General features: G+C 44.1%; 1 protein-coding gene across 1 annotated transcript in view; it reads right to left on the bottom strand.

The window, feature by feature from the left end:
• LOC142564304 (IDLSRF-like peptide) overlaps positions 1–18,092 on the bottom strand; it is a 149,024-nt gene that overhangs the window by 19,139 nt on the left and 111,793 nt on the right. The window contains exon 2 of the mRNA XM_075675255.1: positions 3,348–3,488. Within this exon, the coding sequence (XP_075531370.1) occupies positions 3,348–3,488 (141 nt within the window). The remainder of the gene's footprint in view (positions 1–3,347; positions 3,489–18,092) is intronic.

The raw sequence follows: 18,092 nt of genomic DNA, 5'->3' as shown, positions 1-18,092 counted from the left end.
GTTCTCTGATGCACCGCCTTATGTAGTAATGTATTTTCACTTTAGTGCACTTCTTTAATCTGTAACTGTAATGAAATATTTTGTGTGAATACTTTTTGTATGTGTAATAGATTATTTTTTTTAATTGCGGGTTATGCTGTGAAGTATTACTTCAGAGAGTAATGAGCTCGTCTCGCGCAACAGAGATGGCAGTACCTACAGCGTTGCATGTATCTTCTCCACTACACGGAAGGCAATGTTGCAATATTCATGCAATGTTGTATTGATCAGTCCCGTTTCCTTTGCCGTCATGAACATTATGGACGTTCGGCTTCGGACGCACCCTTTAAGGCCTATAGACCAGAAGTAAGAGTAAATAAAAAAACAACCAAATAACAAATTTTTTGTCAGCAGTGCCAAACTAGCTGTGAAGCAAAAAAGAAAAAGAAAACAGACATAACGATTACCCGAAATAAAGAAGAGTATCTCTGCAGTGCGATCACGTTCTCGGTACCAAGACGCTAACAGCAACACCTGCGCATCATCGATTAAACGTAGGTGGGGCGTATGGAGACGACATCGGTTTTCCTCCTATGCGTGCAACACTTTTTCGCAGGCAAAACAGCAGCCAAGGCACGCCTTTGAAAGGTGCTTTTAGAAAGTGCTGGAAACATCTCCCGTTTCTTTTTTTCTTCTCACTCTTTTCCACTTATCGAAAGGAGAGTATTATACAAGCCAAGCTCGCTCTGTGATCAGCCAAGCCAAGCGGTGTTCAGTGGAGTGCCCAAAATACCTATGCTTACCGCAATACCTACAGGACATACGCCTCTGACGCGAGTGCGTCTTTAAGTAGGTATGTGTATTGGGGCATGCTAGGAGGCTTTAGCAATGTAGGTGGCGCTGAATGCTGCTTAGACGCAAGCAAATAAACGAGATAAAGGGAGAAAAAAAACATTGCGAGCGTAAGCTTCTGGGCATGTCATCGCGGCTGATAACGGGATTAGCACGTTCTCGACTCCCACTTGTTTGCCGCCCACGGCCTGCTCGACGGTGTGGGACCTGCATTGCGAAGAAGGCGGCCATGCTTCGCGTGCGCCGCAAATGAGTGCTAACCTGCTTTTCCCGCTAACTTTGTCGTGCGGGATCGGTGGATCACGTGGGGAGGAGAAGTGACTCGTTCGGTTCCGCGTCCTTCCACACGTACTTCATTGATGTGTACTCCGAGTTGTGATAAACAGAATCATACGAAAGTTTGTCTTAGTCACCGTCTTTGTCGGTGAGTTTAGACGCCTCGAGCCTTTTCCTACAGTCTTATTGTTTTCCTTTAAGACGAAGGCCTTAGATGGCTCATGGGTCGAAAAGTGCGATGTCCGGCTTATGGCACCAGCATTCGTAGGGAGTAGAACCCTCGACCTTTTGGCGCGAGTCGTATTGACGAAGTCTAAGGTGTTCCTGATTCTGTTTGCAATTACCTTAGTAAATACTTCGTAGGCAACGGACAGTGCGCTGATCGGTCTATAATTTTTCAAGTCTTTGGCGTCCCCTTTCTTATGGATTCGGAGTATGTTAGCGTTTTTCCAAGATTCCGGTACGCTCGAAGTCATGAGGCATTACGTATACAGGGTGGCCAGTTTCTCTAGAACAATCTGCCCACCATCCTTCCACAAATCTGCTGTTACCTGATCCTCCCCAGCTGCCTTCCCCCTTTGCATAGCTCCCAAGGCTTTCTTTACTTCTTCCGGCGTTACCTGAGGGATTTTGAATTCCTTTAGACTATTCTCTCTTTCATTAGCGTCGTGGGTGCCACTGGTACTGTATAAATCTCTATATAACTCCTCAGCCACTTGAACTATCTCATCCATATTAGAAATGATATTGCCGGCTTTCTCTTAACGCATACATCTGATTCTTGCCAATTCCTAGTTTCCTCGTCACTGCTTTTAGGCTTCCTCCGTTCCTGAGAGCATGTTCAATTCTATCCTTATTATACTTCCTTATGTCAGCTGTCTTACGCTTGTTGATTAACTTGGAAAGTTCTGCCAGTTATATTCTAGCTGTAGGGTTAGAGGCTTTCATACATTGGCGTTTCTTGATCAGATCTTTCGTCTCCTGCGTTAGCTTACTCGTATCCTGTTTGACGGAGTTACCACCGACTTCTATTGCACACTCCCTAATTATGCCCACAAGATTGTCGTTCATTGCTTCAACACTAAGGTCCTCTTCCTGAGTTAAAGCCTAATACTTGTTCTGTAGCTTGACCTGGAATTCCTCTATTTTCCCTCTTACCGCTAGCGTATGCTAAATTAACTGCCAACTTTATTTCAAGATCCACATCGATCGCTGATGCAGAAAAGTGATTCCCGTTCTGTTTTCGAGTGCAGAGAGTAAAGGTTGTAGAGCGACGCGCATGCGCAGATGTGCGCGCATGCGCAGATGCGTAGTTGCATGCGCAGATTAAAATTGCCTGTCGAAATCCCCCGAAATAGTACAGGGACTGGCAGTAGAAGTAGCACTTTGTAAATTGTATTCTCGCCTCCTCTGTAAGGCATCGGGTTAATGATAAGAAACGTAGTCGTTATTATTATCGTTCCACAAAATAATTTACAATGTGTATTAAGTTCGGCGGCACTTCTTCGACGGTATTTCAAGGTAATTTACACCTGTTCAACGTTTTTTTTTCCACCGCGCACAAATTGTGAGTGTTGCGCATCGTGAATACATTCATACACCGCGAGGCGTTATACATTCTCTAAACTTTAGAGATTTGTTGAACGATTATAAATAATTATTTATTGCTCCAAATTATTATAAATACATGATGTTCGCGTCCGTGTAGATATCCTAAACTTTCTAATAACCTTTTCAATATTTCAATTCAACTGTCGCTATATGTAATTACTGATATTCCGATCATTTCTCGCACGTTTCATTGTGGTTTCAATAGGTATTTGTGTATAGCGACAACTGGACGTCCCTGAAAAGTTTTGGGCACGTGAGCGGACAGCCTATTTGTTACTAATACTTCCTTTTATTGAACAGCGCTTCATACCTTACGATGTAGCGACAAACTAGTTAATCTCACGAGAATACTAGGACCAGAACACAAACATTGTAAAGGGCTGTTCGGTATTCGAAAAGAACTATGCTAAAAGTGTTCGCTATATCTTTCGATTTGCCTCTAGCATTATTTCATTTCTATTCGATTTGTTCTAATGAAAGGTCGTCTGGCTGTAAAAACTGAAACGGTTACAGGGATCCCGTGAAGGCGTCGATCGACAGAGCTTCTTCTTTTTTCTGTCTCCGTCCCCTGCATTTCTGAAGTGCGAAGTGCAGAGAGAAATTGAACTTGAAAGCGGAGCTCAACGTACCTGCCGTGCAGAGCCTGGGGTCCTCGTCGTAACCATCGGGGCAGTCGGGCGCGCCGTCGCACAGATACTGAATGGAGATGCACACGGTGGTGGAGGCTGGACACCGGAACGGCTGCGTCGGGTGGCACCGGTCGGTGTCCACTGCGCATGCGCAGATGGGAGACAGTTCAGAATTCGCACGAAAGAGCCCCCAGTGGTTCATTTCATTTTCAGAGTTCCTTAACTTAGAGAGCACGCAGAGGGGGCATTGAGAAGCAGTTTGGAAACAAGAGCAAAATACAGGAACTGTATACATACATACATATATATGTGTATATATATATATATATATATATATATATATATATATATATATATATATATATATATATATATCACAAAAGAATAAACACGACATACGTGAAGGCACGTTCTTTTTTACTGTCCAACGTTTCGCCTGGTAGGCGCAGCTTCGTCAGGTCGCTAACGTGTTTATTCTTTTGTGCCATTTCTATGCAGCCAGTGTGCTTTTCCGTCACAACAAACATATATATATATATATATATATATATATATATATATATATATATATATATATATATATTGACACTGTGGTCACAGCGTAATTGGGAAGAGAAAAACACTTCCGACAAATGAAAGGATATAAATACATGTCGGAGCTCATCCTGACGATGATGATAATAAAGCAGGGATATGAAAAGTTAGTTACGATATTCATTAAGAAGCAGAATATAAAAGAAGATTATGATGAAGCAAGAGAAGCACAATAATATAGGACGTTGACGTTGATTAGTGACGACGATGCTACCGACAACACAGTGCTATGATGATCAAAAAGGGGAAAAGTAACCGAGTCCGCTGAGTACCTTGTGGTGTGTGCGTTGTGGGTTCGAGCGTTATAACCATTCTTGTTGTTGCTAAATTTTAAGGTTTCGTAATTTCATATTCTATAGTGACAGCAAGTCTACTCTATTTGGTGATTATATTTGTCGTCATTTGATTTCAGTAAATAAGAGAACAAACAGAAAATTATCGCGAAGATTTTTGAGGACGATTACATTCAATAATAAATTATTACACGACGCCTGCCGCTCATGCTAGTGGGTATTGCCTTTGTAAATTTTAATAACATGTAAACATTTACCTATAAACATAACGAGGGGTGTCCATTATATCCAAGCAAGCGCTGCAGATCCCGAAGTCTATGGCAAAGGCCGCCGCTTACGAGTAAAAATGAGAAAACGTGAAACTATTTTGAAAAGTTACCAGGCTGAGAGAACACAGCGGTGATTTCTGGATTCCCATAGGTCTGGGCGAGAACCCGGGCTCTCGCCGCATAGAACACTGCAACGTCATCACGAAATGGACGGCGCCCACACGTGCGTCCTTTTGCGAGGCGTCCCGCCTTCTTTCTTATTAATTACTCTCCATTAAGTGTTTTCCCCACACTCGCAGAAGTTCCGCGTGGTTAATGATGTCACGCATCAGTTCACGACGGCTCCGGCCAGATTTGGTTGACAAAACGCCGGGCGTGCGCGCATGCGTGAGAGCCTCTTTTTTGATTGCGTAAGCGTAGAGGAGCTGGTTTACCATGTTATTAGGGAAATGCGCTCCTCCCCCTCGCTGGAACACGTAGGTTGCAAAAAAAAAAAAAGAAATCCGGCACTGAAACAGGCGAGCACAATGTAAGATGAGTTTGCAGTGAACCAATGATGAGCTTGCAGCTGTATGTTAGCGGACATAGCGTTGCTCTCCTCCGATCGAGGTTGCCGGTTCGACCCGTGGCAGCATTTCGATGGGAGCAAAATGCAAGATAGCTCGTGCAGTTAGATCTAGGTGCCCGTCAAAGGAATGCCAAGTGGGCCAAGTTCATTCAGATTCCCCTCCGCCTCCCGGTACTACGACGTGCCTCATACTGGGATCGTGGTGTGACACGTAAAGCGATTTGATTACTTAATTGGATTAGCTTGGAGATGTTGTCAGCCCACGTGGCTTGCAAGTTCGCGCATTTCGTTCCAATAAACCGGTCCTTTTAGGTCCAACGATGGTCCTGTCACTCTCAGCAGCATGGTACGTAGCACCTTAGTGCTGCTTTCTTTGTTTTAAATATATATTCTAGCTGCCATACGGCATACTGACAGGCAGCCCTTGCTACCAGCAGTCCTAAAGGGACTCCATAACGTGAGTTTTAATTTCGAATATTTTGCTAAATTGCGCTCCCAGCAGTGGAAATACGCTCGTATAGATATATTTATGTGCAGGTTAAAGCATACCAAGAAGTAAAACCTAAAGATGATTTCTCTACTGCAACGTATGCCAGCTCCCATGTGTTCCCTTCAAGCGTCAAGTCCCACACATGAGTAAAAACTATCGATTACTTCAAAAAAAGGTCGTTGGCGAAGAGATAATGGTGCAACGAGTCTGTTGGTCCGCTATGAAGCATACGCACTGACATCGTCAAGGGTTCCATATAGTTTTGTATAGTTAAGCATGGAGGACAGCTGCAGGTTATCTCGATTCTTTTATCTCCAATAGTTCCGTAGAAGCTTTCATTAGAAGGACAATATCGACGTCACGACAAACCTTCTCATGACGTTAGGGCTCGTCTTCTTCGAAGGGCAACGCATACGCGGAAAACATATAATCCGGGCACCTAACAACGTTGGCTGCAGGCAGAGCACGCGTTCTCATTACCCACTGGACTTATAGCCCTCTGAAAGGCACAGCGAGCATCTTGCAGTCCATGGCATTCCGTGCCGCGGAAAAGAAGTATCCAAATTTGGCAGAAAAAAACACGAAACTGTATGTCGACGCCTACATTTGTGCGCTCGTGTATGCGGCGTGCACCTACGTCTAAATGGGCCATATTGTGCGCAAGGCCATCGGGGCTTTGCAATCTGTGTTTGCACGTTTTCGAGGCACACGTATCCCCGCGGTAAGCACGTGGCACGAGAAACAACGCGCACCACGTGAATCACTAAATAGCGGCCGCTGGCTTCACGCAAGGTATGCCCCGGAGTGGTGGTCAGAGGCGAGTGCGACGCATGTGGAGCGTGCTTACTGGGCTCGATGCACGCGTGCATTGATCGGTTGGCATGAAAACGCACCACGTGCAAGCATTCTTCGAAGCATGCTGCAGTTGTAGGGGTAAACCAAAACGCCGGTGCTCTTTCTTTCTTTCTTCCTTTCTTTCTTTCTTTCTTTCTTTCTTTCTTTCTTTCTTTCTTTCTTTCTTTGCTTTCCTTTTCTTTCCTTTTCTTTCTTTCTTTTCTTTTTTTTGCTCTCGATGCCTGTTTTAAGTTTGAATGCAAAGAAACAACTAAAGGGGACATTGATCGTGTTTCGCTGTTTGGTGTCGAAACAAAAAGCGGTGAATCGTGATGCAAGTGCGCTGCTGCGAGGAAGTTTAGACCAGCAGCGAAGCATAACATGCTTCGTTACTGCAGTGTTAGCTCTGTGTTTGTCTGGCCGGGCTTTGCACCACCAGGTGGCGTCACCACTCCGGCCGCGCACGTTCACGCCCCCCACTCATGCTAACGGCGCCGTTCACGTCCGCGCTTACCGCAATGCAACAATGAAACAGAAAAAGAAACCGACGCAAGAGTGGTAGCGTTTACTTCAAGCTGGGCCACTTGCTTATTAGCATTTCGAGACATGATCGTAGCGATAAGGAAGACGGAGGCATCAACGCTATATGCACACGACCAGCGCCTTTCCTTTGAATATTCGTGTTTACAATCAAGCCTTTCATAAGCTAGGAATGCACATCCGACCCGAGAGTACCTTTGTTATAGCCGATATTCACTAAAACAAGTATCTGGTGCATGCTTACGTCTTACTGTTACATGCTTATAGCTTGTTGGCGACAAACATTTTAGACTTAGGAAGTTATATCCGATAATTCGTTATTTCCATTTTCGTTACGTCGAGGTTCGACTCCGTGTGTTCTTTTTTTCCTTAGCTCTGTAACCGTGGCTCATAACGTTGTAAAATTGGTTTTTCATAAACGGAACTTTAATTGTACAAGGAATTAGGTGAATCAATATTTCACCTAATTGCGGTGAAGATTGTCAGTCTCGTTATCCGCAATCTTTACCACCGCCCAGGGGCTGAACGACGCGTGAAAGTAGGGCAACCAATCCGTCTTCGCCGGCAAGCAGAAAATGGCTACATTGGCGAATTAGGTGTCGAGGCTTTACAAGCGAGCCCACTTTCGCACAATGCGAAGTGCTCCGTAGCGGACGGCGTGATTGCGAATCAATTATTCAGGCTCGGGTTTCCTCCCTTGTCGTTAAGCTTTCCTTTATGTACCTTCTCGAAGATATACGCTGCTTCAGGGGGCCAGGAAATTGTCGACACCTCGCGGGAAGCATGCCCTTGTTTTTCAACTGGACCCCCTAATCTTCTTAATCTTCTTACGCGCAACCGTAATTTGACATGTATTTGGTTGTATTTATGTATTTGCGTATGTATTTGGTTGACCTGCATATGTACTTTTGTGTATTGGACCAGCTACTAGCCACATAGGCTATTGGTCCTACTATTTTTGTATACCCCCATTACTTGACTTGTTTAAATAGAGCTCACTTTTTGATTGATTGATTGATTGATTGATTGATTGATTGATTGATTGATTGATTGATTGATTGATTGATTGATTGATTGATTGATTGATTGATTGATTGATTGATTGATTGATTGACACCACACTTCGTTTCAGTTCTGCCGCTGCGGAAATCATCGGCCTTTTTCAATCGTCCAGGGCTTTCAGAGGAAGGTTTTCACACCAGCGGCAGTAATCCAGTGGCTTAGGCGTTGCTGTGCTGGGCTTGGGGTCGAGGGTTCGATACAGTCCTCAGCGACCGCATTTCAATTTGTTGTATAGGTGTGGGAGCCATAGTTGCCCCCCAAGTACGCCATCTTGGGTTCCACAGTTCTGCGGGAAAGCAACTACACTTAGGCCTATACGCGTGACAATTCAAGCTTCGCTTTTTTTTTCGCTTTCGTTTAATTCATCATTTTGCGAGTACAAGGCGATCGCTCACCTAAATGTTACGAGCCTGGTTTTACACTTGCGTGCCTCCTTATCTAACGATTAGTGATAATGCATCATGTCCCGAACACATACACCTTCACATGGTGGCAGCATCTGTGCGCCTTTCGAATTTATATGCAAAGTATTTAAATTATGTGGTTTTACGTGCCAAAACCACTTTCTGACTATGAGGCACACCGTAGTGGAGGACTTCTGAAATTCCCACCACCTGGGGCTCTTTAACGTGCACCTAAATCTAAGTGCACGGGTGTTTTTGCATTTCGCCCCCATCGAAACGCGGCCGCCGTGGCCGGGATTCGATCCCGCAACCGCGTGCTCAGCAGCCCAACACAATTGCCACTGAGCAACCATGGCGGGTACTATGCAAAGTGTCAAATATAATGCCAAGCTTTCATACAATGTCTGGAATTCTCATTAGGCATGCATGTGATCACGGCTCGCGACAGCTGAAAAGCGTGAATGCACGCGTTCAAGAAACAGCGCTGTCACGTCCGATATTTCTTGTTTGTAAAAATGTGAAAGCTGCATACGATCCAGGTGAATGACACGAGGAATCGCATGCACTGATGCATAGCTTGCGTTGTTTCTTCACCCCTACCCCCCCCCCCTATCCACTCCATCCCTTGCACAACTATGGTGATTCTAACGACTGCAGTACGTCCTTGACGTGTTCTATGCGTCATGGACTTGCGAAACTTCCGCTGCGCCGAGCTCAGAAACACATTTTGCCCCCCCCCTTTTTTTTTTAACATCCCGTCGTATTTCGAGAGCTGTCAGTGCGTCGTATGACATTCATTCCGCAAATCAACCAAGAAAGAGAAAGAACACCTGCGAACAAATATCTTTCTGCCAGCAGCGTCGGGGCCAACGACATTTAGCCGGCGACGCTAACACTTCGCAGGAACCGGCGAAATGTTGGCTTCTCCGCAACGCAGTGGAGCCCGTTTAGACCACGTGATGGCGCTCAGCGAATAGCGGTGCTAGAATCGCTGGCAGGGTAGCGAGCGGCGCATGGAAAACGGTGGCGTAATCCTGGCTCCCAGAAGGGAGCTTAAGTAGTATAACTCTAGTGCTTGCGTACCTGATTTACGTGAGCGCTAAAGAAAAAAAAATCCCAGGTGGGCAAAATTAATCCAGAGAACCCCACTATAGCGTTCGTCATACACATATTGTGTTTCCGGCACGTAAAAGCGCAGAAGTTATTTTTTTTTAATTGAGCAACTGTAATCATCGGTCGCTTCTACAGTCACCCATGTCCTGCAGATGAAGGTGTCCTTCAGACACTCCAACGTCCGAAATGGCAACTCTGTAAGACACACACTATCGTTAGCCGAATAAAAATTTCTTAGCTTGTGATGCATCCAAAGTATTGAATGAACACTATAGTGATATTGCTGGTTGCTCAGTATATCTAATAGCTGCTGCAGTGGCTCGGTGCCTATGTGGTGCTCTGCTACTAAGAACGAAGTCGCAGATTGCACTCATGGCAGAGGTGGTTGGATTTCAATGCGGCCGAAATGCCGGAAACGCTCGTGCGCTTAGATTTACCAGCGCGTTCAGGAACTGCGGTCGTTGAAAATCAACCTGTAGCCTTCCAGCAGGCGGCGTCTCTCCTGGGTGGGCCCAGTGTTGCTCTCAGAATGTTCAATGTTACAAATCAATCAATCTAGAAAGATATTTACAATTCGAAAAGCAATTTACTGTTGGCCCTTTATATATTGATGGTTTTGTGTGGTAACCCGACTCATTCATGACTTCGACGATCAGTGTAGTAAGGGTAAAAGCGCTAAACAACGCACGATGACAAGAAATATGGACAAGGACTTACTTTCAGCTGAGTTTACTGCAGGAATAAAAACGATTATATACGTGTTGCTGGAAAGCAGTAGCACAAGGGAGATAAAACCGCGAGATGTACAAACTGCTCCTTTGCCAAATAAGAACATGAGCAAATGAACCCGGAAGCAGGAACTCAGGTAACCGACTAAAAAAATGGCCACGAACGCCTATCGCACGAGCCAACACCTTCAAGAAAATCAGTTCCTTTCGAGATAGCGACCCAAGAATTTTACTGAGACATGCACCCGCCTTGTGCTTAAACCCTACCACGGCCTGTTTCAACATTGGGCTGACTGAACAGATTACAAACACAAAAGCGCGCCATGTGTTTGTGACCTTTCTATGTTTCATATATTTCTATGTGGAGCCAAGTAGAACAATGTACCAGTCTACCTTAGACACCGCCTTCCGGACGGAAAAAGTTATGTGTGCCTTCGCGTGTTTTCGTGTGTGCGCACTTGCATCAGTGTCTGGTAGCGCACCGTATCAAGCTCAGAAACTATCAATTTCTCTTAGCGAAAGCAAAACAGGCGAGCATCCGGTTTTAACGAACCGGAAACTAAATGACCGTGTACTTTATCTTAGCGAACAAGCTTATTATGGCATAAACGTTCTCCTCTTACTGTGATATCATGCTTCGGTAATTTCTTTTTTTTTGCAGACACCGAGTCGGAGATTAACAACATTGCCCTAACTATTACTACATACTAGCAACCTCGTTCCGCTTCGCTGCACTTGCTAGCCCCCTATATTCATCCCTGAACAACAGTGAGCAAAAAGGAGACAATTTAAATAACTGCTTTTCAGACATGTTTCCAACGTTCTCCACTCTCTTCGATTAGGCGCTGTCTCTCGCATATAGCTATCGTGGTAATGACGAAACACAGAGATCCACTCTATAAAACAGAAAAGAAATGATAAACTAATAGCTACTATTGGAAATTTGTTGTCTCGTTCCGCTTCCCTTACGTTGCCAGAAGCTTTTATCGGAGCTATAGAAATGAAGAGAAACTAACTCAGGAAATTGCAGTGAATGTTCTCCCGTACTTGTTTCTAAAACTCTGTATTCTCTTCGACCATGCGCTTCCGCTCGCAAAATGGCGCTTCTAGTAATGGCACAAGACAGAACTCCATCGCAGACAGCACGCTAAAAGAAATTCCTCGCTATTTCGAAAAGTGGCCGTCTTCGCTCAATGCGATACCGAGAACATTTACTTCTTTTTTCTTTCGGCGTTTTCTCAACTTTATTTCTTCGTTGAGTGTTTCATTTCTTGTTTTAGTTGATGTTCAAATTTTAGTGAACTCGAGCTTCTTTAGCAAAGCCCAGACGTCAACAGCTCTGTGTGAAGACCATCAGAATTTCTAGTGAGGATTAAAATACCTACGTCCGCTCCATCACTTCACGAGGAGCATATTTTACTTTCGGCTCGTATTTTGCTTCTTCTAGGATGAATTTAAAGTTTTCTTTTCGCACGTCAGTTAGGAAGTCATTACGCCCCTAGCGAAGTGAACTCATCATTTTAATTAAAGACCAACATATGCCTACGCAAAGCAACACAGCGCTTCGAGTGAGAGCGTCGAGTGGTACTCCAATGCAGCGTAGGCAGCTAGGCGAAAGAGCCTATCTCTGCGAGGGTATTTTTTTTAAAAGTGACGAACGTTTCGCACTAATCGTTCTAATCCCAAGAGCTCCCAAGCGGCGAACATTTCTTTTTTCGGTGTTTCAGTTTTCCTCTCTAGTTTGTTAGGTGTAGCGCGGCAAAGCTGTGTATTCTATGCTAAACTTCCCACTTTGTTCAGGCCAATCAAGTTGCTCGACCCATTGGAAGCAGCCCATGAAGCATTGCGCCGAAACCTATTAGTATGCAGAGTGAGTTGTAGCCTAATAGAATGGCTGCTGACGGTCCCAACATGCGGCGCCTGCATCACGCAATTCGGAAAGCGTGTAGGTGTAAGTATTGGGATGCCAATCTCGGAAAAGCTAAACGGAGGGCTTCTGAGCAAAGTCAAAACACGTAATTTTTTTTCGACAAAACGTATTTATGTAGCCAAGCACGACTGACGCGCGGTGTCTAAAAATGTTTCCGTTTTGTTTTACTTTTCTTCAAGAATTCGTAGGGCTGCGCTGTGAACAGCGAGGGCGCACTTCTAAAGCAGCAACGTTTCAAGAAACTTGGGAAGATTGCGCGTTAGGTAATTGAACTTGATGTAAACTGCATCAGCTAACTCCCTAAAGTCACTGTATTAGAAGGACCAATCTGATAGCTCAAATATGTCAATGAGAAACAGAATCTCATTCGGATTTATTTTTCTTATGTGCTTTAAGCCTGTTCAAAGTTTGCACAATGCGTTTCTAAATGAGGTCATGCACTACATTGTGGAACGCACAGAACGACGCTGCGGTCTCTTAAAGGCGATCGAAGCCCATGTCATGAATTTTAATTCAGGCATTTATTATTTATGAGCCTCAGCCTGGCTCTTGGTGGTGAAATATAAATTTGCCAGAAGAACGGATTGGCGACAAAAAACACATAGAAGCAATGTCAAAAATGCTAATTTAGTTTGTGTCAGGCTCAGACAAAGTCATCGTGCCATGGCGAGCCTCAGGATGGCACGTTCATAATACTAAACAAACTAGCTTCTTCAAAGCAAAACATTATGCTCTACAGCGCGCTACCATCAGCTTTCTCGGTCAAGCCTCCAAACACGAAAGTAGAACACAGCATAAGCATTTTCACAGCGAGGACATCGCGCACACCTACATGTTGTATTTCATTTGCAATGTGGGTGCGGTGGGAATGCATAGCTGATATTTCAGCTTAAAAAGAGTAGTATTTCTTTGCACGGCACTCCTTGCATATAAATGTTATATAAATGCGCGTTATTAGCATGCGACAATACTTAATTGTGCTCGATAAAGAAAAGCAAGCCCGTGTTTTTTTTTCACGTCATGGGCTCGGAGCGGCACTTCTACCATAAATATTACTTGTAGTATTAAAGTAGCACACTTCTCGACAGCACAATACCTTATTTGCCCCTCCACGAAAGATAAACAAAAAAGGCAGTTAACTTCTATTTAGAAACAAAGCTTCGATAAAGCATAAACTGAAGCTCTATGCAGACATCTACAACTTCCTTCCACCATTACTGATGCAAGAGCTGTATTTCAATTAAGTTTACTGGTACAATAATGCACCTCAGGCACCCGTTTCTATTAACAATGTGAACATTTGTCATCAATATTTTGAAGCGCGAACAACTTTAGCTGTCCTCCTAGTTCAGCTACCTTGACGCTGAAGGCTTTTCAACCGTAGCGATTTATTCCATTCATATAATTTTACACATAATTTGTTTGTACACTGCCCCTTGCACTCTATGTCATACAAAACAAACTATATATTTTAGGCACTCAACAAGAACGAACGAACTTGCGAAAGCACTCACTTTTCTACCGAAATTTTGTCCAGGTGGGTGCGGTCATCCTAAGCCAATTTCGAACACTGACGAAACCAAGACCTAGGCCGTAACTTCAGGGGGAAAAAAAGCGTGTGCACGAGGTCGTTCGTTCCAGTTGAGTGCCTTACAACAAATGCATCCCAGGATAGAATAAACTCATATATACCAATATAAAAGACTGTTATACAACACCGTCTGCATCTTAGCCACAGGCTAGTTATGAACGCATGCACATTACCAAGAAAAATTCAAGACCAATCCGCCCTGCGATAGTGGATGACAGCTTACCTGTAAACATCACTGTAAGATAATTTGTGTAAAAGACTTTATTGCATCGCTCATTGTCACTTAGTAATGACGGTTACAATGGCTTTGTGGTGGCTGTTATATACACTGATGGGCATACTCGCAACTGCAACACATTTTCTGATAATGTCAAATCGATGCACGTACGCCTCTGGGTGGTCAGTTGGACCGGATCGGTGCGGTCACAAGCGATATGTGCGCAACACTAAACGCTTTCACAACTCCCTTCCTGGTCCCGACACATCCACATGGAGCTCACCAACAACCAGCACAGCGGTATTGTCAGCGCAACTAACCCACGTAATGTGAGCAGCTATGCACATAACGGGACGATGAGCAATGGCGTTTTTGTTTGCTTACGGGGGTATGAGCCATTGAGAATGACAGTTTTCGACACGCTGTTCTGTATTTTGCGCAGGTGATTAGAAAGTATCTAAGCATTGTTCACTGAACTTTGCTAAGTGCTTCTGACCTCTGCCTTACGGGGCTATGAGCCATTGCATTTTTTGCTTGCTTACGGGTGTATGAGTCATTGATTATGATAGCGGTTTCGTACCGACACCAAAATTCTATGGTACCCCAGTCGTAGACAGCTCCGCTTTACACATAAACGATGAAGACAGGGACACAATTATTTAACACGCACACACATACAAACACACACGCGCACGCACACACACACACTCGAGCGCACACACACATACACGCGCACACACACCGAATATTGACGTTCTTGCACAATCGGTGGTCACTTGTTGAAGTCAGTGTAATTACAAAAAATACAACAAAATGTAGAAGCGTCTCCTGCAACGAAGATTCACATTTTCACTTCATGACGCCAGGCGAAAAACTGTGACATCTTGCTTATTTGATCATGTGATATCTGCCCGTTCAATTGACGATGAAATTTCATGAAATACCGGGAGAATACGCTTTGAAAACTCTTTGACTGCAATTTTCAAATTGCAGTATGTGAACTAGCGTAATAGGTAAAAAGGTAAATAGCAACTTTTCCTAAATTTGTCAATTATGCATATCAATTCATTGTCTGTTCCAATAACCATGATCAAGAACTAGAGTTATGTCATCTAGCCAGAATCAATACTTCAAAATTCTGTGTATACTGAAAAAACACATCTGGTGTATGATGCAGGAAAGAAGAACACATCTGTCAAGCAATCAACAAGCTTCGTAGCTTCGCGAAAAAAAAAGCAGGGCTGTCGAAACAAGTTCTCCGGTATAAGCAGCATGAAGTGTCCAAATGTCACACGCCGCTATAAGATCTTTGTTGTGGGAACCACACGGACCGCCTTTTCATTTCTTTCTTTATTTGCGGAGTTGTCTTTCGAACATTAAAATAGAATTCTGGGCAGAGCTGTGGCGCGGCCTCTTCGTCAGCCGAGACAGAGGAACAAGCGTGATAACATCAGAAAACTGCGAAAGATTCATAAACGCTTCTTTCCCGAAACCTCCCCAGGATACCCTGTTATGCAAGTCCTATAGTACGCTTTTCTAATTCAGTAATTTATTTACCGAAAAGGAAGCGGGAAGAACGTGCGGGAGGCACTGAACCTTCGCATGTCTCTGGCAAAAACGAGCAAAAACCATCCCATCTCTTTTGCAACTTTTATAAGACCCAGCAGTTTGCCTCATTCAGCTTCACAGCATGCTCAACAAGGTCTGCTTATCGTTGTCGTTCGCCCGCGAGGGCTACTATTCGACGCGAACGGTTTATCCCCCCCTCCCCCCGAGGAATTGCACCACGAGCGCTTAAATATTTAGGGCGCGGACCGCTGTTCTCGTTGCGTTCAGCCGATGCTTCTGGCTTGAAATACTGAGTGCCGTGTCATTATGGAGGCTGCATTCATCGCGTGCGATGGAAGCGGACCGCTTAATGCTGCATGGGAAACTAGATTTGAATTGACTTTCTTTTCTGATCAAGTAATGGGGTTTACTCTTGACGTAATAGTTCTGCGAAAACCCGCAAGGTGGAGAGAAGTAATCAATAAAGAGATAAAGAGACATCTACCCAACCGTAGCAAATGCTACAAAGAAAACCCATACGGGTTTCTCAAAAGGAAACCGTCGAAGCTGAAGAAAAATTCGCCCTAGTTTACCCTTCCCACACTCTCGAACTTGTTCCACGTCAGCTCCAACAAGTAAGCGGAAGATATTCTACAAAGTGGGCCACGTATTTGGTAAAACCCATGCGGAACAAATTTCCTTGATATTCGGCTTGTCAATCGCTACAGCTTCTTGCAGCTTCTACTGTAAGTACCCCTTAATTTAGTTCCCGACAACTTCCGCTGAGTTACCGCTAAGCCAGCGAAACATCTTAACCTCGTTGCACATAGATTCCACTCTTCAAGTGGTGCTTTCTTGCAAAAATGTCGCACTTATACTCAGTGGATCTTATGTGGAAAGAATATTAAGAGCTCACTGGCAATCTCAAAAAAGCCCTCGGTTGTCTGTGGTCGCGAGCATTGCGGAAAGCAATGGGCGAACCTCCAGAATAGAAGAGGCGATTCTAAGAGGATTAGGAGTCAAATTCATAAAAGATTTTCTTTCGTATGTGCTCTTTCGCAATTGGCCGCTCATCTTCGCAAATAACTTGGGTGGCGTCAAGATTGGCTGGAATTTTCTCTTGCGGACAATTTTACCGCGAGAGCTTTTTTGTGCGAATACGGGCCCAGAAGTTGGAAGCAATGTTGAAGTAATAGTGGTCTCCTGAGAAACCATTGGTCTCTCAGGTTTTCTCGCTGTAGTTCTGATGTGGAAGCAAGTGGTACTCTTGAGAAAAATAGCGATATCACTAATAAAGAAAAACAGAAATCAATAACAGTACAAGAAATCGGGATGAAAATAGCAACAGTAGTATTTTCGTTGCAGTAGTCCCAATTTTCCGTGATTTCTTAAGCTAGTATTAGCATTAGTTGTCGTAATATCAGTAGATATAATAATAGTAGGGGTATCAGTAGCAGTAGCAGTAGTAATAGTAATAGTAGTAGTAGTGGTGGTAGTAGTAGTAGTAGTAGTAGTAGTCGCAGTAGTAGTAGTAGTAGTAGTAGTAGTAGTAGTAGTCGCAGTAGTAGTAGTAGTAGTAGTAGTAGTAGTAATAGTAGTAGTAGTAGTAGTAGTAGTAGTAGTAGTAGTAGTAGTAGTAGTAGTAGTCGCAGTAGTAGTAGTAGCAGTAGTAGTAGTAGTAGTAGTAGTAGGTTGTTGACTGTTGTTCTTGTGAGCTAAGCGACCAGTAGAATAAGCACTAATAAAAACAGAGATGTAGCTAAAGCGGGAGCAATGGTGGCAGCAGCAGGACGCAAACTAATATTGATAATAGTAGTAAATGCACCCCTTTTAACTATATGAACGTGCAACTAGACGGGCTACGTAGATACGCAGTTGAGAAAGTGACAGATACGTATGCCTGAACCACATGCGTAAGACTAGTCACGAAGAAATAATTTGGAGGGGTAGGGAAGCAATTCCGGTGTGACCCTAGAATTTTTTTTTTTTTTGTTGTCCTTGTCGGGACAGCCTCGGAAGTAGCCGGGTGATCGCATTCGCAGAATGATTTCATGGCCACAACTTGCGCTAGCAATCCCTCTGCTCGGTCCTCGTGAATTTTTTTCGAAAATTACCAAAACTGTCCGCTCCTCGATTTCACCGGTTAGCATAAACCTCAGCTACACAGCGAAGAAGTGAAAGAAAATCGACAAACTGAGGAGAGTGCGAAAAGGATTTATATAGGTTCGGCCGCACATCTCTTGCTGAACTTTTGCCGACAGGCAGTATACCAACTCTTAGATACGGAAAGTGTTGATCCTCTGCTAGTTTACATCCTGCAAGACATCACCACGAGTGCCTTGTCCCCGAACATTTCTTGCACTCGTTCTTAATTTTTTCATCCTCTTCGTGAATATGTACGCACTTGGCCAACAACTTACTTTGGTACGACGCCCCCCAAACCTATTGCTATCGAGTTTGTCCTGATCGCTTTACATCTTGTGTCGTGTATTTCTATGCTCAATGTTTGTTAATTTGTGCCGATTTGGTTTATCATTCTAGTTGCCAAGGCTACCTCTTGACAA

Source organism: Dermacentor variabilis, chromosome 11 (assembly GCF_050947875.1).
Source record: "Dermacentor variabilis isolate Ectoservices chromosome 11, ASM5094787v1, whole genome shotgun sequence".
In the NCBI taxonomy this organism is placed as follows: domain Eukaryota; kingdom Metazoa; phylum Arthropoda; class Arachnida; order Ixodida; family Ixodidae; genus Dermacentor; species Dermacentor variabilis.
Note: the sequence above shows the minus strand (reverse complement) of the source record. Positions and strands in the feature narration are given on the sequence as shown.